The sequence below is a fragment of the Cololabis saira genome, chromosome 4, assembly GCF_033807715.1.
Source record: "Cololabis saira isolate AMF1-May2022 chromosome 4, fColSai1.1, whole genome shotgun sequence".
In the NCBI taxonomy this organism is placed as follows: Eukaryota; Metazoa; Chordata; class Actinopteri; order Beloniformes; family Belonidae; genus Cololabis; species Cololabis saira.
This window is the reverse complement of record NC_084590.1, coordinates 44,046,247-44,058,746: the sequence shown is the minus strand read 5'-3', so window position 1 is coordinate 44,058,746 and position 12,500 is coordinate 44,046,247. Positions and strand designations below refer to the sequence as shown.

At 43.1% G+C, this 12,500-nt stretch overlaps 1 protein-coding gene across 4 annotated transcripts in view; it reads left to right on the top strand.

The window, feature by feature from the left end:
* ryr1b (ryanodine receptor 1b (skeletal)) overlaps window positions 1–12,500 on the top strand; it is a 155,207-nt gene that overhangs the window by 120,264 nt on the left and 22,443 nt on the right. For all 4 annotated transcript variants that reach the window (XM_061719889.1, XM_061719886.1, XM_061719887.1 and 1 more), the window contains 9 exons: window positions 1–54; window positions 3,271–3,351; window positions 3,561–3,649; window positions 3,811–3,939; window positions 4,211–4,315; window positions 9,363–9,444; window positions 10,061–11,367; window positions 12,213–12,295; window positions 12,366–12,500. The exon at window positions 1–54 is cut by the window's left edge and continues 20 nt beyond it; the exon at window positions 12,366–12,500 is cut by the window's right edge and continues 49 nt beyond it. In XM_061719889.1, coding sequence (XP_061575873.1) covers window positions 1–54; window positions 3,271–3,351; window positions 3,561–3,649; window positions 3,811–3,939; window positions 4,211–4,315; window positions 9,363–9,444; window positions 10,061–11,367; window positions 12,213–12,295; window positions 12,366–12,500 — 2,065 coding nt within the window. The remainder of the gene's footprint in view (window positions 55–3,270; window positions 3,352–3,560; window positions 3,650–3,810; window positions 3,940–4,210; window positions 4,316–9,362; window positions 9,445–10,060; window positions 11,368–12,212; window positions 12,296–12,365) is intronic.

Sequence of the window (12,500 nt, the reverse complement as noted above, 5' to 3'; positions counted from 1 at the left end):
TTGAGAGACAGAACAAGGCCGAGGGACTAGGGATGGTTTCAGAAGAGGGAACTAGTGAGTATCGTCTGCATATAAACACACGAGCACATTGATCACTACAGTATTTTGCATTGTGATGTAACGGGAGGTTTCTGCAGCTTCAGTGTGTAGACTGTAGTGGTGTGCATGTGTGCGTGTGCTGGTGGACGCCGGGTTCAACCATTCTCCCCTGAAGGACTCAGGTTGCTGGTTCAGGTCGCAGCATTTTGACTGTTGATGTGAGAATCTGTTTGTCCTCCACTGACGGCCGTGAGACGTGTGGACTCACCTCGTCTCTCTTTGTTCTTCTCTCCCTTCATCTTGTTCTCTTTGCCCGTTTGCTCGTCCGTCCTACATGTCCTTTTCTCCTCTCGCGGCTCTCAGATAAGAACCTAGAACGTGGTAAATGAAACTTTGCTGTCATATTTATATATATTTATTCTCTCTTTTCCTCCCTTCTGTCCTCCCTGTCCTCTCAATCTGGAACTGAATCACCTGGCTGGTCTTTTCCTTGCTGTGGACTTGATATGCATTTCATTTCACACTCAAGGCCTCAACGAAGTTAAGCTTTGCGGTCATCGCTCGCTAACTTCTCAATGGAAAGCTGCCGGTGATACGGAGGCCGCTCCAGTTGGCATCGCATCCCCGCCCTTTTCCATTCTGAAGTGGTGGCAAAGTTTAACTTTCATCCTTGAGTGTTTTAACGGATCTACTGTAACTCAAACAATCTCCGCCTCGTGGCTGATCGTCAGGAGAGGAGTCAGTAACTCGGGTCTTCCTCTCCTGTTTCAAAGGTTCATGCAGATCTGAGCTCACCCAGAGCCCTAGAAAATGAAATGAATTGCATTTATTTAACCTTTTTGTACTTAATACTTTGATTTCTTCTCAAAGGAGATATATTCTAACCTATAAAAGTACCACAAGGACAGTTCCAAGGCCCCCTTTTAAACCATGTCTGTACTGTTGATGGCAGCCGTCACTCGCCTCCGCTAGAGATCGGTGCTGAGGCTCGGCGCCACTATCTTCAGTGGCAGGAAGATGAGGAAGGTGAGAGTGGATCGTTCTGCTCTAAGCTGGGTCTGTGATGTCACAGTACCCTGAAGAATCCAAATCTCTTTGTCAAGGCTGGTGTGGTGAGGACCCAGATGCAGGAGAGCGACAGGCAGGAGTTCAACAAAAAGGGCTTATTTTCCAAAAACCAAAAGCGCTGCTTGGCAGGATCAAAAGTCACACAAAACAGGGATCCAAAAACTTGAGAAAAAACTTGGCAGGACACATGGAGGGAGGAAACAGGACGGAACCACAAGGAGCAAGGGAAAGACAAGACCAGATATACACAAGGGGCTAACGAGACACAGGTGTGAACAATCAGGGCAGATGGAAGACAGGCGGGGCAGAACAGAAACACAAACTGGGGGAAATGTCACACACTGACACTCTTGCAGAATGAGAGGTTTACAGAACGAGGCTGTTTGACAATTACCGGGTCGTGTTTGTTTTTTGGGTTGGTGGAGACTTCAAACACCCAAATAAATAAATAAATGAATAGTTTCAACTTTCGGATAAAAACTTTTTTTTTTCAATGTCCCCTTTAATGCACATAAAGCAATATGCTGACGATGAAACTTTTTTTTTTGTAACTTTATTGATACCCGAAGGTAGATTTGTTTTCTTTGCATTTAACCCATCTCTGATTAGACTAGAGAGCAGTGAGCTGCCATTTGGATGGCCTGGGAGCGGTTGGGGTTGAGGGCCTTGCTCAGGGGCCCAGGGCGGTTCACCTCGGTAGAATCTGGGGGCTTGAACCTGGTCCTCCAGACTCCAGCCCACTTCTGCAACCACTAAGCTGCCACCCGCCCACTCGGCCACTCTTTCTGAACCACAAATGTTGCAAACGTCGTACTCAACCGCCTGACTGCTGGATGCGCCGTTCAGATGTCTGAACGTTCAGCGGTGTCACATGACTTTCCCTCCGCGCACGACATCCACCTGGTCGAACCCCAGCATTCCCACCATGGAGGGGTTTTGTGGGGGGGAATAGAAGCAAAGAATAAATCTGAGGATGCTTGTGCTTTTAATGTGGCGGGGACACGTTTATGAACGCATGCTCACTTTGTAGAAATGAGTTTGAATGATTCAGTGAACTGTTTAAATAATCTAAGAGCAGATATAAAAGTCTGCTCATGTGCAGTTGAGAGGGGGGTTGATCTTCTCTTTCACTCTGACATCAGCTGAGATGAAGTAGCAATGCTTTTCCAGCATCACGTGTTGTAGAGTGAATGTTTTCCCCGGCATGTGACTGGGGTTGTTGGAGTGCAGTAGATCGATCCTGCATGACGTGTCGTGCACCTCCATGTTCGTTCCCCATCTGTGTCAGACGTGTCCTATTTCTATGTGTTTTTGTGTTTCCTTGTCCCCTGGTTCCTTATCTTCATCTACATGTTCATGTCAGTGTGACGTAACCGTGTCCGTTGTGCTGTTCAGTGAGTCGTGTCTGTTAAACGGTGAGTCAGAGTAAAGTTCTGGGAGACGAAGCCTCCTGGGAAATGGACACGGATACCTTTTACTCTACCATGCTGCTGATCACGGGGGGGTACGAGGTGACTGTACTTACCGTGTTTGTGGAGTGCACATTCGTACACGCTGCAGTCACAGACACCTAAATATAAAGTGCTGTACATGCATGTTATATTTAAGTGGAACCAACAACTCACATGTTCTGCTTCAGCTTCACATGCTGCTAAACGTGTATCAGTTAATCAGTTAGTAGATGCAAAATATATTGACAGATTACTATTTACTTATGCAGATTCTTAATTGAAACAATTCAATTTAACATTAATGCTGATGAAACCGAATTATTTAGATTCTACATGCAGTTTTAGGTCATTTTTATTTAAGGAATAAGGGCTTATGTGTTTCAAAGGTGTTCCTATGAACAGCATCAATAACCTGATAGGCAGAGTTATATTGATTATTGTCTTAAACTTAAATATTGTGTCAAATGTTCTTTTCAGGAGAGTTTGTACAACCCCAAATCATAAAAAATATAAGATAGAGAGATAAATCTGCAGGTTTTTTTCTTTCATAGAACCTTAATCTGATCAATTATACAGCTAATCCTTTACTAAATTCTCATCTCTGCTGTTTTCTAACAGAATAACACACTTGACATTTAGCCCACATGTACTCGGGTTGCTGATGTTTTTTTTTGCACCGATTGATTGCCATGTCTTGTTTCGCTCTGCCCAGATGAGAAAGTGATGGCGGATGACGAGTTTACGTGCGACCTCTTCCGCTTCCTGCAGCTTCTTTGTGAAGGTCACAACAATGGTGAGTCGGAGAAGAACAGGCCCTTCTCGTCATCGAGTTTCAGCACCACGGACAGTGCCCCGACTGGCCTGACTGGGGAAACGAAATCTCAACCCCAGTATCTGGGCTGAAACCAAATGGTGTTCCTGCATCCTGGATGGTTGAATCATAGGGTTTTTTTTCTCTAAGATTTCAGTTTTAACTGTTTTATTTGGGTTGTCTGTTCTCAGATTTTCAGAACTACCTGAGAACTCAGACGGGCAGCACCACCACCATCAATATCATCATCTGCACTGTGGACTACCTGCTGCGGCTACAGGTCAGGTTTCTCTGGCTGGGGGTGTTTTTAATTGTTGTTTTATTTTATGGTATATTTTTGAAGTTTTCAGATAAATAAAGTAACGCTATGGTGATTATTATGTACGGTAAAACTGAGAAATAACGCCATGCTTTCCCCGTCCTTGTCCTCTCCGCCTGCAGGAGTCCATCAGTGACTTCTACTGGTACTACTCAGGAAAAGACATCATTGATGACCCCGGAAAGAGGAATTTCTCTAAAGCAATGACAGTCGCCAAGCAAGTCTTCAACAGCTTGACTGAGTACATCCAGGTGAGGACGTCACTGGTTCACTATGAAAGTCACTTTTGGTCCAAATAACTCAGAAATTCCAGCCTGTGAACGATCGGTCCAAACGGCTTGAATGCTTTGAGGCTGATGAGATGAAAAAGACAAAAACAAAGATCATCTCCAAATTAAAAGAATACAATTTTTCTGTCAGATTTAATTGACATAATACAGTTGAAGCTAAAACTTTTAACCAATTAAAAATGTCTGCTGGAACGACGGAAGTGCTGGCGTCTGAAGTCTGTGCGTCTTTCAGGGTCCGTGCACCGGGAACCAGCAGTCTCTGGCCCACAGCAGGTTGTGGGACGCTGTGGTGGGTTTCCTGCACGTCTTTGCTCACATGATGATGAAACTTGCCCAGGTAAGAGGTGTCATAAGTTTTTACTAAAGTGGTTTATTTTTGACATAATGAATCGAATATGTCCTTATCCATCCCTAAAGGATTATTTATTGAATCAAGATTACTGAAACTCGATGATTTGGTTAAGTTACAGACACTCACAATCATGTACACAGCTAAATGTAAAGCATTACCAGAAAACTTACAATACATGTTTACTTTCAGTTCAAATAATGAAGATAGTCGTAGAAAATTTAATTTTAAACATCTATTTGCCCGAACAACTTTAAAGCAGATGAGTGTTTCTGTTGTTGGAATTAAGTTATGGAATTCATTACATTATGATTTAAAGGGCTGTATAAACATATTTCAGTTTAAAAAGAAATTTAAAGATAAAAAAATAGCAATGTATGGATGAAATAGTCAAAATGTATAATATATGCGTATGGAGACAGACAATCTATCTTTGATTATTTTGTTTTTCTTTCTTTGTGATATTAACTAAGTAATTGTGCAGACCATCTGTTATTATTGTTCAATGTTGTTTTGAGGGAGGGGCAGGTAGAATAAGATTTTCTTCTTCCTGCTCCTTTCTGGTTATGGAATATGCTTTTGATTGTGTTGTCATTTTATTTTTTTGTTTTTTTGTTTGCATATTTCCATGATCGGAATAAATGAAATGAAATGAAATGAAAGGGATAAAAACATTCTTGCAGTATCCAGAGAGAAAGAGGAAGTCCGTTGGAAGTCATAGGTTTTGCAGACAGAGAAGTGTGGTCAGAATCTCCACGGACCTCCAACAGTGCAGTGGATTGTTTTGTTTGTATCCTGGCAACAACGCAGCGGAGGAAATACCGCTTAGAGTCAGCAGGTACCACAGGTGAACGCTCTGAGAGAAGAACGTGGTGAGAAACTCAGAGCCGACAGTTCAGCATCCCAGGTGCAGAGACGCTCCTTCACAGTAACAAGTAGTGATCAATACTGAATTATCAATACTTCCGATACCAGATCTGTACGCTCTAAAATCGGTTTTCAAATGAAAATACCGATACTTTTGATACTACGTCATTTGTGGTTAATGTATATCATTAACAGGAATAGGATGGAAAGTAACTAAACTATTTAGATTTTGTCGAAATGACGCACTAAATGCTGGTAAGAACTACTCGATTATTCACTTATTTATTTTAATGGTTTTATTATTTTACTTAGGATATTTTTTTTTTATAGAAATCCCTTTTTCAAACACTTTTTCTGTTGTTGTAACAGCTCGGCTATATTGTGAATGAGGCTGATACCTCAGTATATGATGTCTTATACAGGACTGTCTCAGAAAATTAGAATATTGTGATTTTCTGTAATGCAATTTATTATTTTAATATTGCAGATCATGGTTTACAGCTCAAGAAAACTCAAATATCCTATCTCAAAAAATTAGAATATTCTGGGAATCTTAATCTTAAACTTAATGAATCCAGAATGTATGACATTTTTGTTTTTTTAATTGTATTACAGAAAATACAGAACTTTATCACAATATTCTAATTTTCTGAGACAGTCCTGTATTCTTAAACTATCTAAGATACACCATTTTTTTTAGATTTACCGGGGTATTAGGTGTATTTGCAAAATGTAATGGTATCGCCGATACCAGCCTGAATTTTACTCAACATCGGATCAGAAAAGAAATCGGTGGTATCCATAATCACTAGTATGAGACACTGCAGTCCCTCCCTGTTTACTCCTAAAACCAGTGTGTTGTCACTTTCTAACCACTTTGTCTCGCTGAAAGAGACTGTATTCTTGTTTGTGTTCCAAGCTCTTCATTTTATCGTCTAACGAGTTCATATTCTCTCATATAACATTTTAATTTTCATGTGTAACCCTGTCAGATGTACCCAGATTCTGCACAACGAAATGGTGTAAGATTCTGTGTTTTTACTGCCAATGCCACCTCATTTTCAGGCGCTTCATGCTTCTTCAGAAAGCCACCCATCACCACATTTTTCAAGGATCACCTCTTTCCGTCTCACTGTTCATGTCCTGCACTGGAATTTCCTGCTTTTTCTTAGTCATTTTGCATTTAAGTTCCAAGCTTATTTTTCTTGGAGGTAATATTCATTTTTGAAGTTTTATTTCCAACAAGTGAAGGCAGTTTAATGATATGCTGAATATGTTTTAAGGTTGTAGAAAGAGGAAAGCGTGGCTCATCATTTCTGAATGAGATTTTACGTGGGATTAATTTCACGTTGCTCTCTAAAGCGTTTTGCTTTGCTGCTGCTCCTTATTGTTTCTGTTGCTGAAATGATTACAGGCCGTGTTTGTCTGTTGCTGTCTCGTCCTGACTCCCTTCTCCTCCAGCGCTCCACCTGCCTGACAGCCTCCAAAATCTGCTTCAGATATCTGCGTCATTGTTCCACATTCCTCAGACCAACATCTGCAAATCTTGTTATTCCTTCTGTCCCGTGACCTCATGGTTAGATGGAGAGGTGTCTTCTGGAGCAGGCCTGTTGGATCAGCAGCTCGTGGCCTTGTTTCTTTCTTTTTCTTTGATTTATGCAGATATTTTAGGGGGTAAAATGTAGTGTGTCACACAATACAAATGACCCAACTTTCTCAGAGTAATTTTACACATAAATAAAGCCAAAATGGACGGACGACTGCAGGTCAGCATGCAGCTCCTGAAGCTCTGGCCTGCAAACATGAGAAAACAGAGAAAAGGAAGAGGCATACCAGCACAACAAACTACCAGAACAATGAAAAACAATGAGGGTTATAGTCAATAATAGACACCTTAAACCTTAAACATGATTTGTACCAAAAATCCATGTGACCATTTACAGTAAACATGTGAAACTGAACATATTTCATTGAGACCCTTTCTTATTTCAATATTCGCTGGAAATGCATTGATAGATCATTCAGAAACATTTTTATAGCCTTGGCAATGAAACATTATTTTAAGGTCACCAGTGTGACCGGTGGGATTAAATGGATTAAGGGTCTTAAATGTGACGAGTTAAGCAGAGGAACTTTGAGAAGGCCAACGAGCAGGATCTGTGTATCATTCGTTCATTCGTTTTTCCAAATAAAACCAAGAGAAAATGAAAAAACAACTCATTTTCTCAGTATTCGTTTGCTAACTAAAATCAAAAAACTGATAACGACTCGTTTTTTCAGTTTTCAATTTTATGCTCATATGCATGATGGAAAAAACAGATAACGACTGTTTCCCGTTTTATACATTTTTGATCTGAAGCCAGTCCAGAGAGCCGGAAGTGACCGTCTCTGCCTTTACTGTGAAGGCAAAACCAACATGATGGCCGGACTTGAGGATCGTTTAGATAAGATAGGACCGATTTTGGTGACGAGGTCGAAGCAGCTGGAGTCACCCCCCGATTGGGGAAATATGACCACGTTGCTTTCAACTGTCAAATAGACAGTTTCTTTCTGGACCTCTGGTGGAAACACAAGTCAACAGAGACGCCCAGAACACTGTTCTTATTCATATGATCACATTTGTACACACGTATTTATAGCCAGTTAATAAGTTATGTGAGGTCATAATGTCACTTTTTTTAATTACATGATCACAATCATAAATGCCTTTTGATTACTTTACATTTTCAGATAGGCTTCTAAGAGGTTATTCACCTAAATAATCAGCAAAATAAAATACAAATCTTCATTAGAAAATCAACATATAAAAAATTCGTACCAATCAGAAAAGTAAAGTGGGGGATTTCTTTTCTTAATTAATAAAATTTGATTGATTAATTTTACCAATCATTTTTGTTTTGACTGAGTTAACATAATGCTAAATAATAATCATAATAATAATTAGGAAATAAATAAATAAAAAATACCTTGAAAATGACCCTTATTTTCTCTGTGGTCATGTCGCCTGTCTTCGGAGACCCTCTTATCGGAGCGGAAGAGCACAAAAATATCAATTTATTATTTATTTAAAAGGAAGTCCACCTTTTCTCAATCAGCTTTTTCATATAAAGCTATTAAGGAATGGAATGGGCTCCCGGACAATCTAATGAACATGGCTGACTTCCATAGTTTTTCTAGGGCCGTCAAAAAGTGGCTTTTGGATAGTCAGTCCTGTTCTCATTGACAATACCGTACGGGTATTTGGCCATCAGATGGTTCCCTTGTGGGTACCATCTGATGGCATTTGGATTTTCTGATTTATTTATCTTGACCCAACCTTATTTTAGGTTTGATTATTCTAATCTATGTTATTTTAATCAGTCTGTATTTTGTACTTGCACTAAGTGCTTTAAATGTTAACCTTTTATTGTGGTTTCAGGACATTGTACAGTAGTCTGTTTCTTGTATTTGTATTTGAACACTGTCATTGTAAACCCTAATGTGTAGTATTTATGTTTGTCAAGGACTACAGATGGAAATTAGCTTGTGGCTAACTCTGGTGCAGCCATCTTTTTAATGTACCTGCACATTGTCCTTTTAAATAAATAAATAAATAAAATAAATAAATAAATTTTCCACCTTTGCTAAATAATCTTCTGGTGAAGTTAGCTTTTATGCTAGGCAACTACCGGTTCACTGAACTTGCTTCAGATCAAAAATGGATAAAACGGGAAACGGTCATTATCCATTTTTTCATTTCAGTTAGGAAACAAATACTGAGAAAATGAATTGTTTTTTTTGTTTTCTTACTTCGTTTACTACTTCTTACTTTTGTTTTATTTTTATTTTGAAAAACGAATGAACAAATGACACACGGATTGAATGTCAGTGTTTGTTTTTTTTTCCAAATATGGGCCTTGTAAAGGATCTTGTAGGCCTGCTCTAGAACAACTCTTCGCTCCTCGTATCCGTCCTGCTTCCCATCATCCAGTGTCATATATGTGATTTTAAAAATGAATATTCTTTATCTAAAAATGCAAACCCAGGATCATTTCTGGAGTAGAACACTCGCTGAGGTAGTAGCACACGCACTTTCTATAAACAATAAAGTGTGACGTGTCACAAAAAATAAAAAAAAAGATACACAGGCTAAAACTTTGGGTTTCTTTGGTTTTTCCATCGTCTTTAGGACTCCAGTCAGATCGGGCTGTTGAAGGAGCTGCTGGATCTGCAGAAGGACATGGTGGTGATGCTTCTGTCCCTGCTTGAAGGTATGACCATTGTCCTGAGCTCCTATCCATCACTGATACTCCTTTTCAAACCAGTTCCAGAGCTGGTTCTGGGCTAGTGCTGGTGCTGGTTCACAAGTTTTCGCTGAGAACCGGTTTGCTTTTCCATAGCTCAGGTGCTAATGGGAGCTATGTCATTACGTCACTGCAAACGTCAGTTACGTCGCTGCATTTACATTGGTGCGAAAATTGAAGCAACAAGGTATTTGCTCTAACAGGACTTGGTCCACGTAGCTCCTCCGTGGACACATCTCTAAAAGACAGGTTGTCTCCTCCTCAGACCCATGATGCTTTGCTGCATCCAGATTCATTCTTATTTGAAAATGTCTCCATCTCCCAGTCTTGCTATTGCCGTTAGTCTTAATAACTCTGCCCCCATCTGCTTACGTAAGCGGTTCTTTCCTCTAAACCAGCAAAGAGTTGGTGCTACCTTGGAACCTTTTTTTCTGGCCCGGAGCCAGTTCTTTGTCAGTGGAAACAGAAAGCCCAGGTCCAAACTCAGCACTGGCCCAGAACCAGCCCTGGAACCAGTTTGGTGGAAAAGGGGTAAATGGGACGGCGACGTCCCCGTCCTGTCTCACCTTGTGCTTCTCCGCAGGGAACGTGGTCAATGGCACCATCGCCAGGCAGATGGTGGACATGCTGGTGGAGTCCTCCAGCAACGTGGAGATGATCCTCAAGTTCTTCGACATGTTCCTGAAGCTCAAAGACATCGTGGCGTCCGACGCCTTCCGCGACTACGTGACCGACCCACGCGGGCTCATCTCCAAGAAGGACTTCTCCAAGGCCATGGACAGCCAGAAGCAGTACTCCCCGTCGGAGATCCAGTTCCTCCTCTCCTGCTCCGAGGCCGACGAGAACGAGATGATCAACTTTGAGGAGTTTGCCGACCGTTTCCAGGAACCGGCAAAGGACATCGGTTTCAACATCGCTGTGCTGCTCACGAACCTGTCCGAGCACGTGCCCCACGACACGCGCCTCCAGAACTTCCTGGAGCAGGCGGAGAGCGTGCTGAACTACTTCCGGCCGTTCCTGGGCCGCATCGAGATCATGGGCGCCAGCAGGAAGATCGAGCGCATCTACTTCGAGATCAGCGAGGCCAACCGCAACCAGTGGGAGATGCCGCAGGTCCGGGAGTCCAAGCGGCAGTTCATCTTTGACGTGGTCAACGAGGGCGGGGAGAGCGAAAAGATGGAGATGTTCGTCAACTTCTGCGAGGACACCATCTTTGAGATGAACATCGCCGCGTCCATCTCCGAGCCGGAGGGAGGCGGCGAGGAAGAGGACGACGAAGATGGGGAGGAGGAGGGCGGAGGAGATGAATTAGTGTCCGGAGATGGAGAGGAAGGCGGCGGGGAGGGCGAGGTGCCCGAGACGACGTCTGCTTTCGCCGATTTCCTTAAGAGCGTGGTCAACTTCTTCAACATGTTCACCTTCCGCAACCTGCGGCGCCGCTACCGCAAGCTCCGGAAGATGACGGTGAAGGAGATGGTGGTGGGACTGGCCACCTTCGTCTACACCGTGCTCATGGGCATCCTGATATTCGTGTACAACGTCTGCAAGGGCTTCTTCACGCTCATATGGAAGGCCTTGTTCGGAGGCGGCCTGGTGGAAGGCGCCAAGAAGATGACGGTCACGGAGATCCTGGCCAGCATGCCAGATCCCACTCAGGACGAGGTCCACGGGGACCTGCCACCTGAGCCGGGGGCCCGGGAGGTGCAGGACGCAGACGGGGGGCCGGACCACCTGGACACCATCGGGGGAGAGGAGGAAGAGGAGGACGGCGAAGAAGGGGAAGCCGGACTGCCTGGTTTCGGCACCCCGGGGGGACTTGGAGATTTTGGAGAGACCACGACAGAAGAGCCGCCGACCCCCGAGGGCACGCCGCTGCTGAAACGAAAACTGGTGGGTGGCTCCGTCTGACGCTCGCTCATTCGTGAGAATAGAGGGTATGCATTGACGTCACTTTCCCAGTTGACCACGCCCCTTACTCGCACTGAGTGGCAAAACATCAGCAGAAATGGCTGCAACTAGTGGAGAAGACGGGATAACAGCCGATTATCGGCTTAAATTAAAGGCAGTTGGACTTGACAGTGACCCGTACAGTTATCCGAAGAACCAGTGGTCCATGGACATTAATATTTGGTACAGTTACCAAGAACCAGTGGTCCATGGACATTAATATTTGGCCACGAATCCAGTTTCCTGATATTTATATGTACTTAATTTCTACGCCGGGGAAATACACTAAGCAAAGCTTGAAGGCTTACAAAAGTCTTGATGCTTGGTCCGACTTCAAGGCAGGATTTGTTGTAGAAATTAAAGTGATGAGGACACCGAACTTTATGATTTGACCGTTTAACGTTAGCTACCCAAAAATCCAACATTACCTGATACAAAATGGGAACCGCAAATCCACGTTTCTGTGCCTAGAATCCAGTTGTTTCTGCGAATTGCAGCGATCCATTTGTCTCACTTAAGCTTATTTTTCGGCAGTCTGTAAAACGATAACTCTGATTTCTTGCCAAATCTAGCACAACAGCTCTTTCCCATTTTAGATGTTTTCCAGTTGCTCAAACTGAAAGTTTACGCTGCCACTCAGTCTTTCTGCCACTCAGTCTTTCTGACACTCAGTCTTTCTGCCCCTCAGTGGATGTAACCCACTGTGAAGTTGCATCTGTGACGTCATGCGCATTCCCTCTATAGTCAAATATAAATGAATACAAATCTCTGAACTGTCACTCAAACAGCTGGAGGCCGCAGTGGGGGAACCGGGGGAGGAGGAAAGACATGAACCTGTAGAGGAGCCCCCCCAGGAGACGGAGAAGGCAGAGTACGTGTCCAAGTTGGCCAGTTTTGTCCCCCAGTTTGAGCAGAAAAGAAAACGCTTGTCTCTTTTCCAGCATGGAGAACGGAGAGAAGGCAGAGAAGGCGGAGAAGGCCGAGCCTGAGCCCGAGGTGCAGGAGGAGGAGCCCGAGCAGGAAGACGAGACCACCGTCAAGACCAAGTCGAAGAAGGACAAGAAGCCTGAGGAGGA